Raw genomic sequence first — 27,115 nt, 5'->3', positions numbered from 1 at the left:
ATCTCTTTTGTTGCTCGGTAACAACAATAAAGTACATTCTTAGCATAAGTTAACAACAATGAACAGTACTTTTACATCATTTGTAACCTTGGACCACAAAACCAGTCGTAAGGTTTTTTTTAATTAAAATTCAAATTTGTTAGGTTAGGACAGGAGTGGGGAACCTTGGGTCCTGGAGGGCCACTGTCCTCCAGAGTTTAGTTCAAACCTAATCAAACACACCTGCATTTCATTTCCAAGTAATCCTGAAGACTTTAATTAGATTTTTTAGGTGCGTTTAATTAGGGTTGGAACAAAACTCTGCAGGACCAAGGTTCACTACCTCTGGGTTAGGACAATATTTGACAGAGAAAGAAATCTGTAAACTTTAGACTGCCAAAAATCTAAATATTGAGAAAATTGTATTTAAAGGTTAAAGTCCAATGAAGTCTGTATACAGCAAGGCATATTAATGAAAAGGTTTGTTTTAGTACTCTCTACTGGCTTACCACTGTAATGACCTTGTTACCTGAATGGGGGAAGTTGTATGCTTTTACATACCAAACTTACATGAAAAATCCCTAGGAAACGGGTAGCAAAGTGAAGTTTTTTAGGCTATTTTGCTGCATCCACTCACAAAAATAAAGTTTTGATATATTAACCGTAGGAAATTCACAAAATATCTTCATGAAACATGATCTGTACATGAACTAGTGATTTTTGGCATAAAAGAAAAATAGCTAATTTTGACCAATGCAATGTATTTTTTGCTTTTTTCTACAAATATACCAGTGTGATTAGGACTGGTTTTGAGATACAGGGTCACATTTATTAAAGTTAATGTTAATTTGTACATTTGCTAATACATTTTCTAAAACAAAACCAGTAAGAAAAGCAACCACCTAGAATACCATAGCAACTGCATTGTAATGACCTAGCAACCACCCATAACATCTCAGCAACCGCATAGTAATATCCTAGCAACCACCCAGAACACCTCAGCAGCTGCATAGTAATGCCATAGCAACCATACAGAACACTCTTGAAACCACATGGTAATGCCCCATAGATATATACACTAGATGTCGCCTTGGGGTTCTAAGCATGCGTCAAAACTGCCGCCATCTTGGAACAGGGGTCTTGTCAAAGGGTGTATCTAGGTAATGCTACTATTTCCGCCTGTACTTTGAATTCATGGACGATGCCAGACTTTTGCACTGCGTATGGACGTTAGGGCTACTAACACTATGCATTATAGTTAGAAAAAGTAGATTTTCATAATATCAAAACTTAATTTTTTTCTGGACTCAATGCTAAATACATGTCTGACTGTTGAAACGAACCAAAAGAAAACCAAGAAAATCGCATTGTTGACGATTTATGGTGATTTTATTTCCGTTTGCCTACAATTACACTGATGCGGAGTTCCCCTTTTTAAAGATGGCGGCTGTATTTGACGCATTCGGTCCAATGAACTGCCGTTGCCAAAGTGACACTTGCGGTGCGTTCCACTCCAGTTTTAGACACGCACTCGCGAACTTCCCTAAACACTTCCCCATCAGGCGAATCCCTGTCGCCATTTTGAAGTGCGTTGCACTTTGTCAAGTGGACGAGGGAAGTTTGTATAGACAGACCCTCGCTCTCTCAATTTTGACAGAGGGAGCGAGTCTGCTTCATATGTACACTTCATGCAGCTCCATATCCCACAATGCAACACGATTGTGACGTTGATTCAGCAACTCGCACTTTGCACAGTTCAAATGATGAGGGGGCAGTCTCCACTTTCCATGTGATCAAGGGCTTAGGGCGATCCATTTGAACCTTCTTCAAGTGTTCCAACAGTAAGGGGCACTCGTACAACGTAAGCAATGACGTACATCCGAGTGAAAGAGACTGAGGGAAGTTAGCGAGGGAAGGTCATAAAAATACGAACTGGAACGCAGGGCTAGTGTATATATCTATGGTGATGCCCTGGCACGGGGTTCCTTAGGTCTTGCCCTGGAGGGCCAGAGCACTACAGTTTAGCTCCAACCCTAATCAAACTTACCCACTTGTGATTTTCTAGTGATCATGAAGACCTTGATTAGCTTGCTCAGGTGTGTTTGATCAGGGTTGAAGCTAAACTCTGCAGTGCTCCTGCCCTCCAGGGTAAGATTTGAGGAACCCTGCCCTAGCATCACCACCCAAAACACCCTAGCGACCGCATAGTAATACCGTAGCAACCATACAGAACAATCTAGCAAAGAACTTATATTGACAAGAAGTGAAAGCCAATAGAACGTTCCATTGCAACACCAGCGCCCAGCAGCAGCCTTACGAATCGGCCATTTTGGAATGAGAGCGACTCGGGAGTCAACTAGAAGTGGTGTGTTTGCAAAACGAGCGACTTCCCAACACTATCCACTAGCTTCTTGTTGTTGCTATGGCAGTATCAGCTACTTTGTAAAAAAAGTTCATTAAAGATCAAATCCAAACTGAATGATGATAACACAGAATAATGATTGGATTCCACAACTGATAACAACAACAACACAACACATACATACAAGACAATACAACATTTACTGTAGGTGTAGCAAGTGAACAAAATTTACTGATGGCTTAATTTAAGAAACTTCCTATTGCGCTTCTGATTTGGCTGTGAGATTCGCTGAGAATGAATTGAGAATGAATTGGCTGTGAGAATTTTCATTCCAAAATGGCAGCCGCGCTACCGAAGCGCCACCTAGTGACTGTTGCCAAAAATGCATCAGAGTTTCGACTCTCTTCTATACTCTTTGAATCTAGCAACCGCATAGTAGTGTCCTAGCAACCACCCCCATGACACCCTAGCCTAGTAACCACATAGTAATGCCCTAGCACATGGGTGCCCAAACTCGGTTCTGGAGGGCTGGTGTCTGGCACCCCTGCCCAAGCATAACTACATGGAGTCATAGTAGTCTAACCGACATTTCCAAAAAGCACCACTTACATTTACATTACTTGCATTTTTAATGTTTCAGGTAACATATAACTGTATAACAAAAGGTTCTTCTCTGTTGTTGGATGTAGATCATTTTTATGGTGGGCAGGGGCTACTTAACCCCAGATCTCAGTAAACTTTACAAGAGCTGTCCCAAAGCCATGAAGAGACTTGTGGCTGACTGCATTCAGAAGTCCAAAGACGACAGGCCATTATTTCCACAGGTAACATCACTGCTTTAATGCAAAATTAATAAGAATTAAAGGCAGAGTGCACAATGTTTGAAAGCCAACGTTGATATTTGAAATCACCTAAACAAACACGCCCCTACCCCAATAGAATCTAGACCTTCTTTTAAAGGACCCGCCCCACACATACGCAACCCGGCAAGGATGTCGGTTAGTAGACACGCCCCTTACTGCTGATTGGCTATAAGTGTGTTTTGGTAGTCGGCCTGACTCCCTTTTCCAAAACGTTTTTCAAACATTGTGCACTCCGCCTTTAAATCCTGGTCATGGTTATTATTGCCAATCCTCTGTGTATGTTACACTTCTGTTCCTATATAATCCTATCTACTTTTTAAGGGTCATTTTCATGTAAGCTGGAAATGTAAGGTTCAGTATATCTGTTAGTTATCATATTAACTAAATGTCCTGTAGTCTCAGTAAAATATATTTGGCGCTTAAGGCACTTTTATAAAGAATTTGCAATTATACCTTCTATTAATTTACCCGTTTTCTGTTACATTTACGTAAAGCTGCTTTGAAACAAACAAAACAACATTGTAAAAAAGTAGTATATAAATAAATTTACCAGAACCTATAACTATTCATTTTAAGTTGATGTGGTTAAAATGAACACACATCTGTACTCGGTGTTAAAGACGACATGTCACTTTAATTTGTGTCTTTTTCTTTTAGATTCTTTCTTCAATAGAGCTGCTACAGCACTCCCTCCCCAAAATAAACCGCAGCGCATCAGAGCCGTCGCTCCACAGAGCCTCGCACGCCGAAGACATCAACGTCTTCACGCTAGCGCTCACATCTGCCTTCAAGTGAAACCCAGCTGCTCGCTTCAGCTAAACACAAGCTAGAAACACAGACTTCAACATATTTAAGCTATGAACGGACACTGCGTGTATGAATTTAACACCCGGGTGGCCTCTGAAATCTTTTATTTTTTGACCAGCGAAACATGCTGGAGGTGGTTTATGTGCTTTCTGTAATGGGTTATACTTCAGACAGCTAGTCATCCAGGTCAAAGGCTGACTTTGATGCTGCTGCTGGTTTCTTTTCTGGACTGTTGGACTTCATTGTACCCCGGGATCCATTCGGAGAGGGAACAGCCAACAGCACTTTCATGGTCACACTTTGATTTGTTTCGTCCATTCATATCATGTAGTTTAAGCCTCAAACGCCGTTCAATCAGACATATTATCATAAAAAGACCTTCTTTAGCTTTTATGGGATTTCATGACACAATTATACAATCAGTTATACAGCGCGTGATATGAGTGACACCACAATGTAGCATGTTGTATATTTTTCTTATGTGCCAGTACTGCTAATGGCCACATGTTTGTTGTCGACATTGTTTCTTTTTTTTGTTGTTGTTGTTTTTTAATCAGACAACATTTAAAGGCCTCCTTAGCACAGGGTATAGGGAGCACTTTATGATCATGTCATCTCTTTGAGTTTGTACCTGTACAGAAGTCAAAGAAAAGTGGGTATTAACTTTATTATGAAACTTACTAGGGATTCATATATTTTTGGCTTGTTATTGCTTGTCATTGAGAATTAACTTGTAAACAGATTGTTTATCCATTGTATTTTAATAAAATTAAGTTAAATACAACACATGGACTAATGTTTCAGGCTTGGTAAGAATCACTTAAAAATAAACTTAAAGGGAAAGACAAAGATGTTTTGAAAAATGTATGCAAGCAGATCTGGGGCACTATTGACTTCCATAGTAGGAAAAAATTATCCCCCACAACACTATCCACTATGAAACAACACAAGGGTGAGTAAATCATTCCAGAATTTTAAATTGTTAACTATCCCTTTACCAGCAAGTACATTTTTAGTAAATTGTTAATTTTGTACTAAATAATAGTGTAAAAAGTTATACACTTTAAATTTACTAATTAAAAGTATAGTATATTACTACTTCAGTAATACCTAGTGCTTAGTGCACTTGAAAAAAAATGTATACTAAATACTAGTAATATTTGAACTGATTTTTAATGTATTAAAATATATGGTCTCAAAATACACTCACCTAAAGGATTATTAGGAACACCATACTAGTACTGTGTTTGACCCCCTTTTGCCTTCAGAACTACCTTAATTCTATGTGGCATTGATTCAACAAGGTGCTGAAAGCATTATTTAGAAATGTTGGCCCATATTGATAGGATAGCATCTTGCAGTTGATGGAGATTTGTGGGATGCACATCCAGAGCATGAAGCTCCCGTTCCACCACATCCCAAAGATGCTCTATTGGGTTGAGATCTGGTGATTGTGGGGGCCATTTTAGTACAGTCAACTCATTGTCATGTTCAAGAAACCAATTTGAAATGATTCGAGCTTTGTGACATGGTGCATTATCCTGCTGGACGTAGCAATCAAATAATGGGTACATGGTGGTCATAAAGGGATGGACATGGTCAGAAACAATGCTCAGGTAGGCCGTGGCATTTAAATGATGCCCAATTGGCACTAAGGGGCCTAAAGTGTACCAAGAAAACATCCCCCACACCATTACATCACCAACACCAGCCCTCACAGTGGTAACAAGGCATGATGGATCCATGTTCTCATTCTGTTTACGCCAAATTCTGACTCTACCATCTGAGTGTTTCAACAGAAATCGAGACTCATCAGACCAGGCATCATTTTTCCAGCCTACAACTGTCCAGTTTTGGTGAGTTAGTGCAAATTGTAGCCTCTTTTTCCTATTTGTAGTGGAGATTATGCTGTTGTAGCCCATCCGCCTCAAGGTTGTGCGTGTTGTTGCTTCACAAATGCTTTGCTGCATACCTCAGTTGTAACAAGTGGTTATTTCAGTCAAAGTTGCTCTTCTATCAGCTTGAATCAGTCGGCTCATTCTCCTCTGACCTCTAGCATCAACAAGACATTTTCACCCACAGGACTGCCGCATGCTGGATGTTTTTCCCTTTTCACACCATTCTTTGTAAACCCTAGAAATGGTTGTGCGTGAAAATCCCAGTAACTAAGCAGATTGTAAAAAATACTCAGACCGGCCCTTTTGGCCCCAATACACCATGCAACGCTCAAATTTTTTTTGTTGAGTTTTGCCTCATAATACACACCAGTAATGTTTTTAGTAAGGCATGTTTGTTAAAACTAGTTATATTTTCTAATTAAACTAAGGCCTAGTCCTGGCTTGTTCCACATTACTGGGTGGGATGTTTGTATGCAGACATCCATCTATCCTTAGCGTTTAGTACTGTACCGTAAATGTTTAAAGAAATCACTAACCAGTTAGTCACTAAACTGTTTATTACACTCTTTCCAGTGTCACTCAACGATACAATTCATAAAACAGAATACAGAATAACCCCTATGATGAGATCGGCTACAAGAGTACACAAGGTAAGTTAAATGCAGTGCTATGATACTGATTGATCGAGTCCAAAATGAATCCTCTACACCCAAACGGTCCTAAAAATATAGATATATCAATGTATCGGCAAAGAATAAATACGTTACAAAAGTGTATTTTTCTTTTTAAATCACAGTAATGTATTGCATGTTGCCCAACAGTAATAAAGTGCAACATGTCCTTATTTTTTTTACACATACGAGTGCTTTTTTAAAATGTGCCAGACATATTAGTTCTCATTTTCTTTTGACCATACATTCATCTTTGGGTTGAACGTTAAAAATGTAGTTAATCTGGCCAAGTCCTAATGAAAGTCAGGAGAACACAGAGCAGCCTACAGACATGATACAGGTGCTATATATGGTTTTCGTGAAGTGTATGCTTTTGCACACAAACGTAGCACTTGTAAAAATGTCTTCTAAGGAAACCATCTCTAATGTTAACATGAAACGTTTACCTGCGAAAACATTTTTATTGCCTAGTAGTTAGTTAACCGGGTACTTAAGAGCAACCGTATGTATATGACGTAATCAATGTGACGCTGAAGAGCCGCTCTCGTCTCCGCCCCCCGACAGCTGCATGAACAGTTCTCCCAGTTCATTGACTTCATCTTCATACTGCGGTACGCCGCGCTGTTCACGCTCCTCTATGAAGTCCCACAGACGCACCGAGTTAAGAAACTGAGGGAAGAGGGATCGTGCATTATTTATACACATAATATACAACGATTAGGTCTGACTCATAACAGCGATCTTTTACAAGAAAATGCATATTTGTATGAGGTGTGTGTTTTTACCCGGACGCTGCCCTCAGCACTGAGTTGTTTGCGTGGTTTGTCGGGTTCTGCCCGTGTCCCATCAGGGTAGGCATGCATATAGAAACAGTTTCCTCCGAATGGACACGTTCCTCTACCCTGATCAAAGTATTTACACGGCTTCTTACTGCAAGATACATATGAGAATACAGAAATAGGTTTACAAACAGATTTCAAAACATACTAACACAATTTCATAAATTCAAAAAGTATATGAATGGATGAAACCAATGTAACATCTAAAGTTCCCAACTACTGTTTTTAGTGCAGATGAAAGGGTGAGAGATGAAAGGCTCAGCACTATGGGAAGACTCCAAACACTAAACCTTTGATATTTTATTTATTTCTGTTTCAACTCTGAAGCTTGTCTATAAAGTAAACTGTACAGCAGTTTATCTGTTGAATAAGAGGGGTTTAGTGTAAGCTTAAAAACACACGAAAGTCATGATATTTATGTTGTTTTTGTTTGGGACGGGGTGTAAGCCTTAAAGGGGTCATATTATGAGATTTTTTTTAAGATGTAAAATAAATCTTTAGTGTCTCCAGAGTGCGTATGTGAAGTTTTATCTCAAAATACCCCACATGTTAAAATTGACACTTTGTAGGTGTGAGCAATAATGTGTTGTTTTTGGGTGTGTCCTTTAAAATGCAAATGAGTGGATGAACACTAATCACTATAATGGGGGGTTGTTGAAATTGAAACTCAATTGTGTTGTCAATTATTAATTTCTCTCTGCACTAAATGGCAGTGCCATGGTTGGGTAGTGCAGATTAAGGGGCAGTATTATTGTAATAAGACTCGCTACCTACATCACAAAAGAGGCGAAATCTGAAGGACCAAATTTTTTACAGAATGCAGAGAATGGTTTACCAAACTTTTCTAGGTTGATAAAAGCACTGGGGACCCAATTGTAGCATTTAAACATGGAAAAAGTCAGATTTTCATGCTATGACCCCTTAAACCAGGACTAAAAGTTCAAAGATTGGCCACTATTGCATTGAAGTATTTAAAATGGTTTGAAAACTCCTTTTTTGTGCAATTTGCGTCTGACGCCCAAGTTGAAAAATTTGAACTTTGGCGGATTTTCGCCGCCTGGTTTACCAATCAGGCTTGCTTGCTGCTGTGGCGGCAGCCCCGCGTCACTCATTCAACATGAAGGGAACGCTTGATATTAGCTTCTTTCACACAGTAATTCCGGCAAATTACCATGAATTTACCAGAATTAATTTACCAGTAAATACAAAAATGTGCTGTTTACACACGCAGTGATGTTCCGTCTTTTACCAGTAAGACTTTATTCACACATCAGTATCAAAATACTGGTAAACTCGGAGAGAAAGCAGAAGTTACCTGTGACGCGTGGCCGGCGAGCTCAGTGTTGTATTTGTAAACAATGGCGGGTTATGACTAGGGCTGGGTATCGATTCAGATGTTCCAGATCGATTCGATTTTGATTCTCAAGCTATCAAATTGACCCGATTTCGATTCACGATCCGGTTTTCGATTCTGATTCTCGACTCGGTTTTTATATTCTATTCTCGATTCAACTCAATGAATATAGATTATATAGAATATTATATTATATTAGAATATATTATAATATAGACTGAATGAATGATTGACAGGCTCATCTCTCACTCCTTGGTAACATTGTGCAAGGCAAAAAAAGGGTGACATCACGTGGAGAAGACTAGTAATTAGATTAACGTTAATCTTACGTTCAACTTTGTGGAAATAAAATGGAAAAAAAATCAGTTCGTGGCCTGTGAGAATCGATTTTGAATCGACCACGGGGAAAAAACGATTAATCGAAAAATCTTTTTTTTTTTTGCCTAGTTATGACTTCATATCCACGGTCTGTATTTTCTTGTTTTCACATCTGTGGCAAACGCTGATGGTCGCGAAGTTGCTTGTGACCATTCAACATTGCGTTACAGACGATGTCAAACGGAACCTGAGTTTGCACATTAGGCTTCACTAAGGACGTCGGCAATTCGGCAAATAGATGGTAAGCTGTTTTAAACAACTTTGTTGAAGAAATGTGGATGTTAACTTCAGGGGTGCTCGACGTTTGACTAGCGTGAGTGTGGAAATGTCCGTAGTGCGGGGGTAAAAAATTTATGATTGGCACGAAGCTGTCAGCGTGGTCTGACGTCGTCCGTTCTAAATGACAGTAATCTATATTTTTTGTTCACACATAGCGCTTACTGGTAAATTACTGGTAATCTTACAACCTCCCTTACTCGTAAATTGGCAGCACTGATTTACCGGAAAGGTTCTGTTCACACATGACCTGTTAACTGCAATTTACCAGTAAAGACTTACGTTTGAAAGGTACTATTGTCTGTGAGTAGTCACTCGGAGCTATACGACACAAGTTCATATTTCTATAGAGACTGGAATAAAAAGGACCTCGCTTGGAAGAGTGTCAGTGAGGACTTTGGGAAACCTGGTAAGTTGTAAATACACATTTTACTTTTAAGTCACGTGACGTTTATCGACCCGCGGCATTCCCGCCGTTTTTTAAACTATTTTCCTCCTATAGTAAGGTGACCAAATACAAACCGGTAACTCTCCTGATAAATGCACAATCAACATCAGCCATCTTGCAAACAGACAACCGCATAGCACTTGGCCCCCCAACAAGAAGCGGATTTGGCCTCTGACGCACGTCAAATGCTTTTTCGCGTCTAGTTTGCCACTTGAACATTTTGAATGCATTCACACATCTAGAGCGAAGTAGACGCGCGAATGCATTCAAAATGTTCAAGCGGCAAACTAGACGCGGTAGACGCGATTTTGACGCCTCAAACGCGGCTGGTGTAAACCCACGGTAAAACACACCTGACTCCAGATTTGAACGCTTCAATGAGACGATTTTTCTCATCCTGATCTTCTACCCAGTACATACTGGGTATGACAAACTCAGAAACCACACGGCACTCTGGACAAGACCTGCAAACAGACAGACGATTTTTAGTTAAGTCAAACCATTTCATATATTATTAAACACTTAATTACTAGATACCAATATAAGATCCTGCACTGTGGTTCATAAAAACAAGACATTGCGCCATCAACGAAACTTCTAACTGATATTAATAATTCGTTTGCTGTCAGCTGTCTTGCTCAAAAGCACCTCAATCAAAACAGGCAACCTTCAGATTATAGCCAGACTCTCTAAACACTAGCACTGAGATTTAGTTTCTTCATACATCATCTTAATTATTGCTGTTTTGCTGCCTTTGTATACTGCTTCGGATAAAAGCTTAAAGAAAATGCTTAAATATAAATGTTATTAGAGGTCAAAAAAGTAAATGAGATGTTCCAAGGAACGATAAGACGGGAATAAGAATGATAAAGTGTCCCATTAACCCATGGACTACTGTATACGGACACATCATTGAAAGCGTTTGGTTGGGTTTTGACTCACTTGCGAATCTGGTTCTTAAACTGCTCGACGCAGCGCCACTGACGGATGCAGCTCAAACAGTATGTGTGACAGCAGCTGGACAGGATGCCGAAGCGACGCTCTGACGGAGACACTTTGTCATACACCACCTCCATACAGATGGTGCACTGCTTGTCCTGACTTTGTTGGGCCGCGAAAGCTTTCTCCATGTCCACCTCAAAGGCCATCATACACATCTACGAGCAGAGAAACAAAATGATCATGACACAAGAGTTGTTTTTCCATTGTTTGTTAAATCACCAAATTCCTAAAACATACGCTGATAGACGACTTTCACATAAGGATATAGGAACTCTTTATGATATCTTATTTGTGCAGTTCAAAACAATGCATATAAGTAAAGGTAGGATCACCTTTTCATGCGCCGCCCTTTGTTCAGGGTCGTGCGGATCCAAAACCCTCAGCTGACATATTTCACACATATCGCCGTGAAGATACGGGCAGCTGTCTTCAAAGTGACACTGCCCCGCTGCCATGTACGGACACAGCTGAGTCTGTTGGCTCATGTCTGGATAAGAGCTGGCAGTGGCTGAACTCTCCAGGCCCGAGCGGATGGCATCCAGGTAAGTGTGTGGTTTGCCGTGAGCGCTGTAGTCCCAACAGTCTGCGCTTCCTCCGCTGTATGCCCGACCTGTGGGGTCACAGCCTAGATCTATTACAAGAAAAACAAACCAAAAGATTGAAAAAAGCGTTTTTACATGCAACATATATAAAGTTGACATTAACATGTAATCAATAGGGTAATGGGATAAAGCATATTTGGCGCTCCCCCTCTTTAACTGGGATAGATGAACCAGCAGAGAGTGAGGCGATGGGGTGGAGGAGAGATGCTGCAAAAACTCTCAAGGGATGAAATATACATTATAAAACGGCCAGTTCTGGTTCTTCATTCTGATTGGTTGAAACACGTTCTAAGCCGTGATAAAATACCCCCATGGTGCAGACCGCATTACATAAGTATCACTGTGCCACTGTTGCTGCGTACTGATTTATGAAAATAAACACCACAGTCTTTAATCATATTTTTAATTTGTCTACAATTGCAAAATTAATGGCGATATCCAGATAAACGGCAATAAATATTGTTGAGTCATCTCGTCAATAAAGAGAAAACGTTTGCTGAAGAGTTTTTTTTTACCTCAAAAATAGAATTATCTCTGCTTTTAGCTGAAATTTGAGAGGTGATAAGAGAACAAATGAAGGTAGGATGAAACAGGTTTTTTTTGTTTGTTTGAAAGCGGGGGGTCTGTTCTTTCATTTGATATTTTATGTTTATTTAAAGAAGATCATTTTTCTGTAAGGCATTAAACTAAAACTGAGTGGCAACTTAAAAAAAAAACGCTGACGGGGAAAGAGTTAGGCATGCTTCCAAGCATATTTGATCATCACTTCAACAGTTGCACGATGTTAATGTATAAATTAGATGAATGTTGATTTATTTAAATAAACACGTCCTAAATCATATTTTCATTTCGTCTTTGCTGTTGTTGGTTGGGAACTGCGCTCTGTTTCAGTCACACTTGATTCTGATATACTACTTTGCTTGGCGGAAGAGTAATATTTGTACTAATATAATTACTACAACTTTGTTGTGTTTCATTTTATGAAATCCTGCTATGCATATGAAGTAACCGTTTTATAAACGCAATAACCCCCGCCAAGCAGTGGTGTTACAGTGCCTAACAACGCCCCTTAGCTGTTATAAAATGCACTGGTAACCCCACTGCTTCTTGGGGCTTATTGCTTTATTATAGAACCCTTCACACTCATTTTGTTAGATTACATGACAATGCTCCTCCCAAACTTAGTTAAATAAAACCCAACTAAATAAATAAGTTAAAACCATGAAAAGTAAGCAATACATTTTCTATAAAAATAAAGCGCGGTTTAAGAATGTACATGAACATTATCTGCCAACCAGACTAATAATTTTACATTTTACACATTTGCTTTTATCCAAAAGAGATTTACAGTGCATCACAATATACCATTTTGCTGTCAGTATGTGTGTTCCCTCCCTGGGTTCGAACCCATGAACTTTTGTGCTCTTAACACAACGCTCCACCACTGAGCAACAGAAGCATGTAAAAGTAAAGAAGGCTGACTTCTTGTCTCATGAGACAGTGCCTTCAGAGGCATAAGAGCGGCTCTGGGAAATGCATTCAGACAGCCTTCATAGGCAGCGTAATGAAATTCAGTTTGAAATATAAACAGAGGGCACCTTTGTGATAACTATTCCCATATTTGAAAACTACAATACTAATCTCTTGCCTTAAATGCAAACAAAAGGTGTAAAAACGGAAAAATATAACTTTATTTACACTAAATTTACACTAAATTTGTGCTCCAGCTGCTTTCTTGGCCGCCATTTTATTTTTTCAAACTCTATAGAGGGTATGCACGTGACGTATGCGGTTACGCCCACTGAGTGGCAAAAGACTGAGCGCCAGCATTTGTGTACACAGCGTGAAATCAGCGGAGACACTGGGAAAACTCGTCTAAATGGGAAAAAGCTGTTGTGCGATAGACTGTACTAACAGATCAACAAGAATTCAGAGCTATCGTTTTACAGACTGCCAAAAAACACAGAAAGGAGAAGTAAATTGATTGTTCATGCCAACGTCATCCACAGAACACATGTGGGTTGATTAGTTGCTAGGGTCACTATCAAGCAGAGGTTTTAGTTTCTACTTAAAAGTATTTTTTCAAGTATTTGTATTTTATCCGTGTTTTTCTTTGGAAAACATACATTACAAAGCGTATTATCATAATTTTTACTCGATTACATTTCATAAATACAAGTTTTTGTTTTACATTTAATATTTAAGTACATTAACGTACTTTTACTCAAGTAAAAGTACACAATTTTAATGTAATTAGGTATTATTAAATACATTTTAATATGCAATATTAAAAAATACACAGTATGATTCTATGGTTTAGAATGTAGTGAAGTAACATTTTTGCCAAGATAAATACCCTGATAAAGCACAGATGCTTGGAAAATGTAACTAATGTAAATGTAACTAAAGTATTGTCCACCTCTGCTATCAACTAAATTCAATTTAAGCTGATAATAGTCAGTTTTACTGGCATTTTTGCAGCAGCCACTATGAAAACCAGTCATTTTGTTGAACGTTTGCCACTCGACGGGGCGAGTTCCGGCATGGTCACGTGGAAAAGTGACGTCAATGCATACCCTCTATATGTATCTCAGGAGACAGCATCCGAAGGCAGCATTTTAGAGATTTCAGACGCAGCCTAAACATTTTCTATATTGAGGACTACTAACCAATGAACTTTTGTATTAAAAAAGCACCAAAAAGCTGTTCATATACCTTTGTCTCTCAACACTAGTGGTTTTTTGACATGTTTTGTCGTGGTTGATGGTGGTACTGGTGCTCCTGCAGTACTGGCTCTGGTAGTGTGGTCTACGGGTGGCCCGCTGCCACGGCCATGTGGTTTGACGTGGTCATATCTGTAATATATGGAAAACTTAAGTAAAGCCTAAATTGGCCAAGTATTTAGAAATTAATTTATGATATATCCCAGCGGGCACCTTGACGTCAATTTGACATCAACAAATAGTCAAGATTTTGACCACCATGTATGACGTGCATGAATATGCATATTTTCATTATATTTTGTAATTATTTCCTTGTGGTTGTAAAGAGGCCCAACAAAGGTATCAAACTGACATGTTTTTTGTGGTCCCTATATCTCAGGTCAATATCATTGACATTAAATTGATGTTGATTTGATGTCAGGAAATAAGATGTCAAATTGATGTTAAATTTATGTCAAAACAATGTCTGAAAAAGTATATTTATTATTCATTGTAAATCAATGCGACTCATTTTTAACATCTTGAAAGTTGTAATGGTGAGAGTTAAAAATGTAATAAACACGTGCAAATAAACTATTATTGTTTTTATTATTATTATTTCATCACAGTGTCTAAAATGTAACATTTTAAATATAAATTTGAAGAATACCATTAATAATAAAATAACATCAAGACGTTAATATGTTTTATTCATACAAGTCAGTTTGGAATGTTTGATCCTGACAAAAAAGAAGCGAGGTAATCTCGCGAGATTACACGATACTGGAGAGTTTAACGGCTGTCTGCGTGATCATCGAGAAGTGCATCGAGGTAAGGAAATATCAAGTCAATAAGTCAATGTTTAAAACGCGTAACATAATTTTATTCACACATAAAATGTTTTATGACAAAAAGCACGATGCCAATTAATTGTGTTTTTCTGTAAGTTGTGAACGTATCCGTTATAATGGTTGATTCGCTATTCCACGGGATGTTCCCGCCGAAATTGGACTACGGTTACATTAATATGATTGTAATATGAATATTAATCAATTAATATTATATCGGGTGTTATCAACTTAACCACATTGTTGTTTATTGCTTCAGAAAAGCACATACATGTAAGGGCTTTTTGGACAACTGTTCGGTAGAAAAGCGTTGATATCGTAGTTCAGTCAGTTTATCCGAGAGGTACAGGCGCCACAGACACCTCTGTCAGTCATTTGTAAAGAGGAGCAGCACGGCAGCTGGATGAGTGCGGTCAGTTAATTAATGCTGCTTGCTTAATTTCGTGTTACTGATTAAGTGTTTATACTTAAAGTTAGATGATATGTTGATGTTTTATGGCTCGCGGATTTGCAATAACTGCATTTATCAGGCAATCACACGTTACGTCACACGCTTATGCTTGTACCTGCGGTCGCTCGCGCTGTATCCATGATTTAAAGCAGAGAATAGACTCTTAACTCCTTTGTAAGAAAAAGTCAAGGGGCCTCATTTATCAACATTGCGTAGAAAATGTTCTATATTTGTACCTACGAATGAAATTTAGAATGTGCCTAAGTACAAAAAAATCGGGATTTATCAAACGTGCGCACGTGGTTCGTACGCACATCAGTAAGTAATCCTTGATGATAAATCTCACTTGTTCTTAAGCACCATGCTCGTGCACGTTCATAGTCATTTGCATTCCGAAACGCCTCCAATGAACCATATATGGTGACAACACCTCCCGTTATATGTCACGTGGTTGTGCTTTTTCCCTCATCGCAATAATGACAAAGAGAGCGTAAAAGAGGAATTTTACAGACACAGAAATTGAGTTACTCGTGGATGAGGTTAAATCCTAATAACACATCCTGTTTGGTTTACCTAGTGCGGGAGGAATGACTAACAAAAGAAAACCAGTTACCAGTGAGTTTAATTCCGTTGAATATGAGGAGAGAACACTTCCAAAAATAAAAAAGTGGTTTGACATTAATTATCAGCAAAAAAAAAAAAAAAAACGCGTCACAGCACACCGACGTGAAACGAGTGCAACTGGAGGAGGACAGACAACTTTCCACCTTGGACAGCAGCATATATAACCAGCATCATTGGCGCGATCTTTGAAAACGCGCTACCGGCGGAATGGATTATTTGCCAAGTCTTCCAATAACGCAAGGATAAGCCATTGCACTGTGTCAAGCATTTGTCGGAGACTTCATTTATACAAATCACATGTAGAGCTTTCACAGATACAGATACATATCACAAATAAATCATTATACTTATTTGCTGTTACCATACTGACATTAATCATTTTTAACACCTGCTTGTGGATAAAAAATAGACACTTCTTTACTCACTGGAACAGGGTCCTATGTAGTATCGCTATTCTACCACTAGATGCTCTGCGTACGCATACTCAGAGGTGTGCGTATATTTACACACATTTCTACGTATAAGTGCAATTTGATAAATTCCATACTTTGCGTAAAACTGTTCCTACGCACACTTTACGCACACTTCTGTGCGTACGCACGTTTGATAAATGAGGCCCAAGCAGTGTAAGTTTTTGGCATGTGCTATTTGAATTGAAATCAAGTGTAATGGTGTTATTTTGCTTACTTCTCTTGGTGAATAATTAGCACGTTTAATGGATCTTGAAAATATTAGTTATATATAAATGTGCTCTTGTTTTCAGTGTATTTTTATAAATCGTTTGTAATGTCTTTGTTATCAGAGCCCTTCAAATTAAACATAGTGATGGTGATCTTGTCAATGCTGAGATTTTAATGCAGCAACAGCCATTACATCTGTCTGGATCAGGTAATGTTGTGACATGTTAACCCTGATATTTTACAGTATATACTTAAATGCATTATGCAAGTGTATGCATTACATTCTGATAAAGGTCATCATTTATAGAATTATCTTTTACTATTGCACTAATTTTACTTTTTTATATGTTGTCAGGATTGAACAAGAAACAGACAGCAAGAGTTGTCAGGTCAGAAACGTGATGACACACAAACATAAGAAACTTCACAGGTGAGCTTTTTAAAAACACCTGCTACTACTTGTTTCTCAGTACTGGTTTATCATTGTCATTAGGAAAATATAAGAAAATAATTCGGTATGCAATGGTCACTGTTCAGCACAGCACTTAATTTCTTCTGTATGTCACTATTCCCTCTATAGTACATGTTTCAGACCCTTCGTTTTCAATAGACAGACACAGAAGTTAATTCATAGTTCAGAGTGGATGTTGATGCAAGTTTTAAAGGGGCTTCATATTGACTGACAAAATGGATCTTTGTGGTTGTGTACATAACAGCATTTCTTTCTGTCTTATCTTTATTATGGCTGTGACAGTATTTTACCACCGCCTTGGTAATGCACCAATTCACCACTGTGGTGCGGTGGTTTATATAATGTGTTTGTGTGAGGGGGGAGGTATATATCTTTTTATATATATATATATATATATATATATATATATATATATATATATATATATATATATATATATTGAAAATAAAAATGTAAACAAAGATCATATATGATGTTTCTTAACAAACGTGTGTGTTCATAGGCGGCAATTTCTTTTTCCACCGGTGGGTGCTCATCACAACCTCCAGCTTTACTGGACGCCAGGTGCTCTGGAGCGCTCAAAAGCTTTGAAGAGGTGGAAAGCAGTGCAGTCATGTTTTCGTGTGATTTTAGATGCGAATTGTAAAGTTAAAGGTAATGTTTTTTCTGTGTTTTTGATTGTGTTCATGTTTTGTGTGTAAAAAACAATACAGTGTTTCCTCTAGGATTTTTTCCAGCTGTGGCGGCAGGGGGCGCCCATGATGATTATAAATGTTATAAATTGTAAATTATTTGTTATAAAAAAATGTTTATGTAGAATATAGGCTACAGTAAACTAACATGTATTTTTTATCATTTTCATGCTGTCATTTACGTTTCCTTATATTTATAGCATATTGCTTTTCTATGTTTGATCTAAACTGTATTTTCTTAAAAAATACGTAAGTTTTATAGCTTCATACGGATCTTTCATTGTAGTTTTAATGTAGTGTGCAAGTTCGTGCTCATGTTTAGCGTTACAGAGCTGTTGCAAAGTCACGCACAGTCCTGTTTGATAATGCGCACCGCTGTGATTGACAGAACACCTGACCAGCTATCCCACATCAGCAGCAATTTATTCCAGCATTCCACACCTGGCCTGTTTGACATAAAGAGCCCGACCCGGTCACACCGCAAATCGCGCAGCTAACCTTTAACGTTCTTCAGACAGAGCTTAAACACAAATAAGCCATTTAAAAACCTATCGGAATCGAGTCGAATTTTGGTCTTGGATGTTAGACCTGCAGTTTAGCCTACTCTTGCTTATTGAGTCCCGACCTGCATCTACAACGCAAATGACACGTTAATATTATTACACCCGTTACATCAAATATTATGTGGTTTACCCGCGGGTACCCTGATCCCGCTGTCTGAAAACAGATGAAACCGTCTCACCGTCTGCCTCAAGTTTTTATTACCAACGTCCGTCTCTTCCACAAGAATAATGTAAGTTTCCTTCCAAACAGATTCGACTAAATGTCTTGCAGTCGCATTTAAGTAGTATTCAGTGTTTAGCCTTTTGTTTTTGAACAAACATCTTATCTAATGTGAAACTTTGTCGATCTAAAGCACAGAAGACGCGCAGCGTTTATAGCCTATATTCTGAATAACTAATGGCCTGATAAGTTGATAATATGAGTACAGTGATTCCAAATGAATGTCCAAAAAACTTGTAATATGTTAAATCGAAAGTTTAATCATGTCTTTTCTCGCAGCCCTGCGCTGCGTCGGTGTATATGCGCATGTGAAAAGCATACGCATGATGACCTTGCAACTTAAATTACCCTTAATTTATTGCCATACAGATAAAAGTAAAATAACATTCGAAACAAAAAAAATTTTTTTTTTATTTGTGTAAACTCACAATAAGGAGAAAACCTTGTGCTTATTTAAAATCATTAAAAACATGAAGTGCTTTCTGCTGCTTTGGTTTAACAGCGCGTCACAAAAAAGAACAGCAACTCAAATAGTTTTTTAATTGTCAATCGGATAATTATAACATATTTCATGTAGGCTTATTTATTTTATTATTATTTCTCAAAACAGAGACGTAGCCTAATCATCATCTGTCGATTTAAATCTATTTGTGCATGAAACTAAACCCATGGGGGAAATTATGATATTTTAGGAGATTTATTTATTATAAATGAGTGAACAACGCGAATCCAGAAAGGAATTTATTTCTTTAAAACAGCCAGTCTGGCAGGGCGGACATTTCGGTAGCTTTATTTATTTTGCGAGCTGCCGCCGTGGGTTTTGTCTAGAAGGGATACATTAAATGCCGAAAAGTTTAGAATTAGATTTGGAGGTAGGATTTTTAGGATGAAAACAGCGGCTCTGGCTAAATGAGATACAAATACATCCTACAATCCTGTGAATTTTTGTGTTTAGAGTTGGGTTTGGGTGAAGGATTAGGATAAAACAGTGCTCATCCGGCGAGATTTCGTTTGCTGTATCCCTTCTATACACATCCGCAGGCGTGGCGGGGATGTTTTAGGTGTGGCGGCCCGCCACGGTTGAATGTATATAGCGGAAACACTGCAATATTTTTCACACAATTTACTGTATAGCGCTGTTTTCACTGTCCTCAAAACGGGCTGATGTCTTCCTTGTTCTATGAAGTCCCTCCTTCAGAATTATGTAACGAGTTCTGCTTGTGTAGTTTGTTTAGTGTGTTTCGACAGCAGCTTAGCTTAGCCAGAGCTAGGGCTGCACGATTAATGGCACGTGATTGTCACACGCATCTCGTCAGTAAAGCTGGTTTCTTGATAAGTAATAAATCGCCATCAGCTGCTTTCAGATGGAGCGCCATTTACTACACAGAGCCATAGTTCACTGACAAAAGGGGAAATAAATATTGCATTCATAATCGGCAATGATTTCCCCTTTTGTCAGTAAACTACGGGTCTGTGTAGTAAATGGCGCTTCATATGAAAGTAGCTGATGGTGATTTATTACTTGTCAAGGAACTTGCTTTACTGACGAAATGTAATCGTGTGTAATTAATTGTGCAGCCAGAGCCATTTGAGCTTAGCTAACGCCTGACATGTTCCTGTGGGCAGAGGTGAGTCAAAGCTCATCATTCAACTTGGAAGTAGAGGGCTGTAGTACAAACTGGCCGTTTGCTGTAGGATTTTGTCACAGGTGGGAGCGGAGCGGACCGCCCCTGTCGCGGGTCATGCTCCTCCTTCTGTTTCCACCCCGAGGACGTCCCAAAATGCCCCAATGACCAAACAGACAAGAGGAATAAAATGTAACAGTCTTTATTTAATTAAAAACAGGGAAAAGGGGAAGGGTTCTAAAAATGGTGAGCTTTCTGGAACTGAGGGAACAGTGATCCGAGTCACTTCTGACTCTTCACGTGGACTGCAGGTAAGTCTTCCTGACTTTCCCTCATTCTTCGTCTTCACGTGAACTACAGGTAAGTCTTCCCGGCTTCCTCTCTTTGCGTCTCACAGGTGAACTACAAGTGAATGTTTCTAGCCTCTTTTCCTGAGCTCAGAAGGAAAGATACAGGTAAGTACACTGGTAAGTAAGCAGGTAAGTACACTGGGCTTGCAGCTTCGGGCGTACATGGAGGTATACAGGTGAGTACACTGGTAAGTGGCTTTGGGCGTACAGGGAGGTATGCAGGTGAGTACACTGGTAAGTAGCTTTGGGCGTATAGGGAGGTATGCAGGTGAGTACACTGGTAAGTAGCTTCGGGCGTACAATGAGGTCTACAGGTGAGTACACTGGTGAGTAGCTCTAGGCGTAGAGGGAGGTATATAGGTGCGTACACTGGTGAGTAGCTTTGGGCGTGCAAGGAGGTATACAGGTAAGTACACTGGTAGGTAGCTTTGGGCGTACACAGGGGAGTATACAGGTAAGTACACTGGGCTTTTAGGGATACAGGGAGGTATACAGGTGGGTACACTGGTATGTAGCTTTGCAACTTGAACTTACTGGCAAGGGAATGGGCGGATGTACAAGGCTTATCCTTCTTGACACTCTGGTGGTTGGAGCAGACGTATAGGCATACAACGACTTCTAGTCTTCCTCTCTCGAACAGACTTACGACGACCACTTAGGCGCCGACTTCAGGCAGGAAAGGGGCAGATAGAGGCACCGGGTGAGGCGGCTTTGTTGTTTAGACAAACGCACCCACTAGATGGGGTCACAGAGGTAGGTAGATGGAGGTGGGGGGTCGTACGGTACAGCGTACTACAAGAGCGGGGCCAGCCACTTCACCTCAACTTTCTTTCAGACAACCAGGCAGAAGATATGGACATAGATTGACATCTGGAAACACTCGACACGTGTATAGTTATACACAACAACAGTAAGTACACTTTTTCCCCACCACAAATAGATAGATACAAGCTCTCCCTCTGCAGATGTCGAACACAATGTTCACAGCCCAGCCTTACTTGCTACAGTCGAGGCGCCACCACAGGCGGGGGCAGTTGAATTGGTCCCAGTCGTATAGGAATAAAAGACAGCTGTCCAGTGCCACCACTCTGCTCTTTGGAAACAGGTCTCTTTCTTCAGCCTGGAAAGTGATTGCTGACAACACTGACAATACACAGCACTCCAAAAATCCAAGTGTACACTCTCACAAAATAATCACCCACCGCACTCCACGCACTCACGGTGATGAAGGTCAGGGTCACCCGTTGGGCCGTGTTCAGAGTCCTGTATCGTTCGATGACTAAGGCAGAAGACAACCATATGTAAACGTCAAGGCCACGACTACTTGAGCCCTTTCCTTCCTCGGCCGACTCCAATGTGTCAATGAATTTTCACAACAAGCTGGGGGCTAACACAATCAATCAGGGACAAAGACAAACTAAGAGGACAGTATGGTTAATATTGCAAGTGACAGAGTGATAACAAGACAAACTCCAACGTATCGCACTGTTCCTTTAACTACTCCTTCCCTTTTTCCTTACAGATGTCCCAACCATCCAGGGCCTTGTTTATGCAGACTCCTCCATCCTTTCGACATATAAGATTCCTTCAACATACACAGTAGAATCAACAGCACATCACTGCAGTATAAATGAGTTCAGCACTTATCTCCGTCTTTATTTCAGCCCAATTCTCCCGTCTTAATTTCGCCCAGCCTACAAATCCACACAAAAGATGTCTCTCCAAACACACCATAGACCTCCGCTTCACACACAGCGATCGACGGAAAACGAGCACCCGCTTCGCTCTTCCGCGAACGCCGGAACAAACGTGGCTTTTCACTCCTTCGTTGAAGGCTACTTTTCATCTGCCATTGGCTTCCTTCATCCAGATGCTTGTCTTTACTCTTCCTTTCGTTTTTCCGGCTTGCCCTCACCCGCCCCCTTTCACAACAATCCAGCGGGCTCCCAAAGCGAACTCGTGGAACAACTGCTCTCCTTCAGTTTCTTTCACGCCCTTTTTATGGGCCTCCTCTCCTCTTCAAAGCCCAATCATTGATCGCCACACTTGCTTTAACACACCTGATCCTTCTTATCCTCGATTTGTTTGCCCGGAGTTGGCCGGAACCGACCTGGTGTTTCATTAAAATTCATGCGGGCGGAAGGATCTTCGCCCTTTTCGTTCCGCCGATAAAAGTCACTCCATGACAGTTTGAAAGGGGAATATATTGCTTGGCAGTGAACTTAGAGCATAAATAATACCTTAGCTTAAACAGCAAGATTACACACTAACTAAAGTTGCGATCAGGGAAAACCGTACCTTTAATGTGAATAAACTGAGCATATGTGCTTTGCCATTTTGCTGGGTGCTAGAGCCGAGCTTCTGAGCACCCACGGGATTGGCGCCTATGTGTGTGTTTATTGTAGCACTTCAAACCATGAAACAAAAAGTGAGAAACCTTATTGGGGTTATAATGTTTCCAGCAGCACTAAAAACATGTTCTGATGGTGTACGGGTAACGCAGATTGATACTTTTTCACAACCTTGAGTGACCAAGAAAGAATATTTTGCCTTTGTTCTGCTCGAAAGCTAGCGGGTCATCACTGATATCAGTTGCAAATAGCGCTCTAACTCTGAATCTCCTGGCTGTTTGCGTTCACACAAACTTGAAGATATCTCGCTGGGGGAGATTGTACTTTATATTTTTTCATAGTTTGTTACGTGCACGCAACCGCAGGGCTCTCCTGATTTTGCCAAGTGGTTGATGTCCTCAGGGCAACATTATGTTGACCTTGGGACAACATTTCAATCAACCAATCAGATTTCAGAAATAAATTTAAAGTTTGTTTTAAGTTTAAGCTTACAACCAGGATTAGCTGTTTCTAGACCATTGTTTTTCACTTATCATGTCCATCTGATTTTAGGGTTTGGTTAGGGTTGGGGTTTGAGGTGGGTTTAGGTTTTATTTAGAAAATTGTTGTCCTTGGGTCAACACAATATGTTGCCCTGAGGACATCAACCACTTGGCAAAATCAGTTCAAGCCAACCGCAGGCCGCACTTTACCATATGTATTATGGCTCTAATCATCACTTTTAAAATGATGGCTATGTCCATGAGTTATAAAATTAAAGTTACCACCCACCATTGTAATCCACCACAAAGCTACCATGTTGTAATGGAAACCAATAATTTGCTATTTCTTTTTGTGATGTATTCAGATCAAATTCTAGTAATCCTAATAATTAAGATGCAGTGTTTTGTATTTAACAATTTATGTTAAAAGGGGCTATGACTTGTTTTTTATTTTATTATGTGTTTTATTGTAGGCAGATCACCGTGCAACTTGGTGAAGTCATGTGTCTTTCCAGATGCCAAAATCTGTACCCCTCAAAAAGTAAGTAAATAATAATGGTGTCCCGTGACAAAAAATGGAAACATTCTTTATTTTTAATAGTTGTACTTGGGCCAGTTTTTTGTATGTTTCTGTACTAATGAAATATGTTTTTTTAAGGACTTTATTAAATGCCATGATAGCCAAGATGAGCCTGAAGAGGAGATTTGGGAAGATGCTGTTTCATAAGTCTTTGCTTTGCCAGATTATCTGTGGTAAGTTTGTAAAATGTGTATTAAAAATAGGACAAGAACATCTCCTAATCAAAAATTTTTGATCAGGTAGGGGTGTCTGCCAACGTGATGCCTTGCTGGTTTGGTTTGAGTTTGAAGTCTCTCACAGACAGTCCAGAAGGTCTGGAGTCCATCTTAGCTTTCATTGGTAAGTGACTGCATGACTGCACAAGAGGCTGTTTGACCCACACATAAGGCAAACAGTCAATGTTTGCTTTGTTTAGCATCTAAATTTGGGGCGGTAAAAATATAAAGTCAATATCACCAAAGTATTCAGACCCTTTACTCTGTACTTAGTTAACGCACCTTTTGAAGCAGCAGTTACAGCCTCAGGTCTTTTTGGGTAGGATGCAGCAAACTTTGCAACACCTGGATTTGTTTGTAACCAAACCGTTCAGAAGCACCATTCACTTCCATAGTATTCTTTTATCCTGCTATGGAAGTCAATGGTGCTTCTGGTCAGTTTGGTTACAGACATTCCTCAAAATATCTTTGTGTTCATCAGAACCCTTTAAGGTGTAGAAACATCAAGACCAATAGGAGACACCTGAGCTAAATTCCAGGTATTGTTGCAAAGGGTCTGAATATGTATAATGTAAAAAGGATATTTCAGTTTTTCTTTTTTCATACATTTGCAAACGTTTTAAAAATCAATTTTATGAGAAAAAAATGTAAACAATTGAAGTATCATGCAACAACATAACAACATTGAAAAGTGAAGGGGGTGTTAATACTTTCTGAATGCACTGTAGATTATCTTAATTAAAGCTCATTGTCACATTTGTAAACACAACAGCTTTCTTCCTTCATCAGACAGTTATGCTATGTTTTTAGTCAGACCATTAAAGAACACACATTGGTAACACTTTAAAATAATGTTCATTAGTTAATATTAGTTAACTACATTAGTTAACATGAATTAATGATGAACTGCAATCATACAGCATTTATTAATCTTTATTAATGTTAATTTCAACAATTACTAATACTTTATTAAAATTTGGTTAATGTTAGTTAATGCACTGTGAACTAACATGTACAAACAATGAACAGCTTTATTTCTATTAACTAACATTAACAAAGATTAATAAATACTGTAACAAATGTATTGCTCATGGTTTGTTGATGTTAGTTAATACCAGAACTAATGTTAACTAATGAACATTATAATAAAGTGTTACCCACACATCTTGCCTTAATGTGCAATAAAAAAAATTTATACATGGGCTAAAAGAGTAAAGAGAGTGGCTAGCCGCACACTGATCCACTTGTGACAAAAAAGTCTACAAAAACATAGTTTTTTATTTATAAAGTGCAAAGTGCAAGTGAATATAAAAACAGACAATGCGAGCAAACGTTTCAGCTCTTGCTTTCCTCAGTGCCTACATGGGCTAAAAAACATAGCATTTTTGACAACGGAATAACATGTGGTTTGTTTTTCCTCTTTAGATGCTGTCATCATATTTTAAGTGCATAAGCCAGAATGGATGGGTGGTGGTGACCATAAAAAGACTGTCAACTAAACCAACAACAAAATTCATATTTGCAGTAATAAATAAAATGACTTTTAAACATGATCTTGTTTTCTTATTTTATGATTTTACTTTATATTTGGAATATTCCACTTTTGCACTACTAACTGGAAACTGTTTGAAAGAATGTGTTTTTATCTATAAAAGATAAAATTCAATGGTGAATCAACATTAAAATGCCGGCTGGAATATAAAAATAGCATTAAAATAACATCAACATCATAACATCCTGATGTCAAATAGATGTAGAATTGACATCAAAATGACATCAGCAGAGGTCAAAATCTTGACATCAAATTGACATCGACACTTTGACGTCAAAATGACTTTCATTTTTGACCTATTCTGTGACGTAATTTTGACGTCAATGTTTGATGTCAAATTGATGTTAAATTGACATCAAATGCCCGCTGGGATGGGTGATTCTACAGCTGAAGAAATTTCTGTCTTCTAGAATGATTTTTAAAACTTAGTAAGTAAGTACATAAAAGCATATAGATTTAAACTAAACTTCAGATATGGTTGTGATGTGATTTTAAAGTGACAGGGCGCACAGCTCTGTCAGGGCTGCAGAATGACAGCTTAAAAGTTTAGAAATGAAATAATATTAAAATATCGTTCAGCATTGACATCGCAATGTTTGCATCCTCAATAGTTACACTGTACGTTTTTAGATTTGACAAGTCTCACCTGCATTTGTCTCCATAGGCACAAAATCCTCTCTGGTAGTATTTACAGATAGTTGAAGGTCTGCTTGTGTTCAGATCGTGAGAAAACATACATCTGCTCCCCTCCCGACAAACACCATTAAGGAAATATCTAGAGAAAGACAGAAAACATCATTTAAGCAATTGATTTGATATGTGAATCAAACATGATGGAGACTTGAAATGCGCCTTAATGTTAACCATCAATGCTCTTCTTACTAAAATCTCTATGTTGAATGAATGTATAGGTTATGTTTGAATGTCAGAGATCGGATCTGAGATCTCACACATGCGTCAGTCCAGCAGCACCATTTCTCTCATGTCAAAGTCATACTGAAATTATCACTCAGTAGATACATAATAACGGTTTGTGTTTCCCTTACCTGCAGGTCACTTGTTTCGTTGACATATTTTATTCCGTAAACCAATTTGATGTTTGTACTGTATCCGCGGTTTTGTGCAACCGGAAAATAAGCCCGGCTAGATCGCAGACACGTTGCTATTGGTTCCGTCTCTGCGTTGACATTTTGGTGACAGTGAACAAGTAGCACACAAACAGCTTTCCA

At 39.0% G+C, this 27,115-nt stretch overlaps 2 protein-coding genes across 6 annotated transcripts in view; one reads left to right on the top strand and one right to left on the bottom strand.

Moving 5' to 3' along the window:
• raf1b (Raf-1 proto-oncogene, serine/threonine kinase b) overlaps positions 1 to 4,797 on the top strand; it is a 33,052-nt gene extending 28,255 nt beyond the window's left edge. For all 4 annotated transcript variants that reach the window (XM_055183749.2, XM_055183747.2, XM_055183748.2 and 1 more), the window contains 2 exons: positions 3,031 to 3,165; positions 3,862 to 4,797. In XM_055183749.2, the coding sequence (XP_055039724.2) occupies positions 3,031 to 3,165; positions 3,862 to 3,999 (273 nt within the window). In that variant the 3' untranslated portion in view covers positions 4,000 to 4,797. The remainder of the gene's footprint in view (positions 1 to 3,030; positions 3,166 to 3,861) is intronic.
• Positions 4,798 to 6,448: 1,651 nt separating this feature from the next.
• Positions 6,449 to 27,091, bottom strand: mkrn2 (makorin, ring finger protein, 2). 2 transcript variants are annotated; one of them, XM_055183757.2, is made up of 8 exons: positions 26,933 to 27,091; positions 26,533 to 26,661; positions 14,195 to 14,334; positions 11,210 to 11,508; positions 10,818 to 11,032; positions 10,229 to 10,339; positions 7,366 to 7,510; positions 6,449 to 7,249 (listed from the first exon to the last, which is right to left on the bottom strand). In XM_055183757.2, exons 1-8 carry the CDS (start codon positions 26,956 to 26,958, stop codon positions 7,100 to 7,102), a joined length of 1,215 nt encoding a protein of 404 aa, XP_055039732.1. In that variant the 5' UTR covers positions 26,959 to 27,091; the 3' UTR covers positions 6,449 to 7,099. The 2 variants fall into 2 exon arrangements, with proteins under 2 accessions (XP_055039732.1, XP_055039733.1); XM_055183758.2 differs by having other exon boundaries at positions 11,210 to 11,487.
• Positions 27,092 to 27,115: the final 24 nt, after the last annotated feature.

Source organism: Misgurnus anguillicaudatus, chromosome 14 (genome assembly GCF_027580225.2).
Source record: "Misgurnus anguillicaudatus chromosome 14, ASM2758022v2, whole genome shotgun sequence".
NCBI lineage: Eukaryota > Metazoa > Chordata > Actinopteri > Cypriniformes > Cobitidae > Misgurnus > Misgurnus anguillicaudatus.
This window is presented reverse-complemented; position numbering and strand designations above follow the sequence as displayed.

Coding starts and splice junctions, on each gene's coding strand:
- mkrn2 (XM_055183757.2), bottom strand. CDS start 26,958: ATGTCAACGAAACAAGTGACCTGCAG. Junction 26,662..26,932: donor ACGAAACAAGTGACCTGCAG/GTAAGGGAAACA, acceptor GTCTTTCTCTAG/ATATTTCCTTAATGGTGTTT. Junction 11,033..11,209: donor AAAGGGCGGCGCATGAAAAG/GTGATCCTACCT, acceptor CTCTGCTCGTAG/ATGTGTATGATGGCCTTTGA.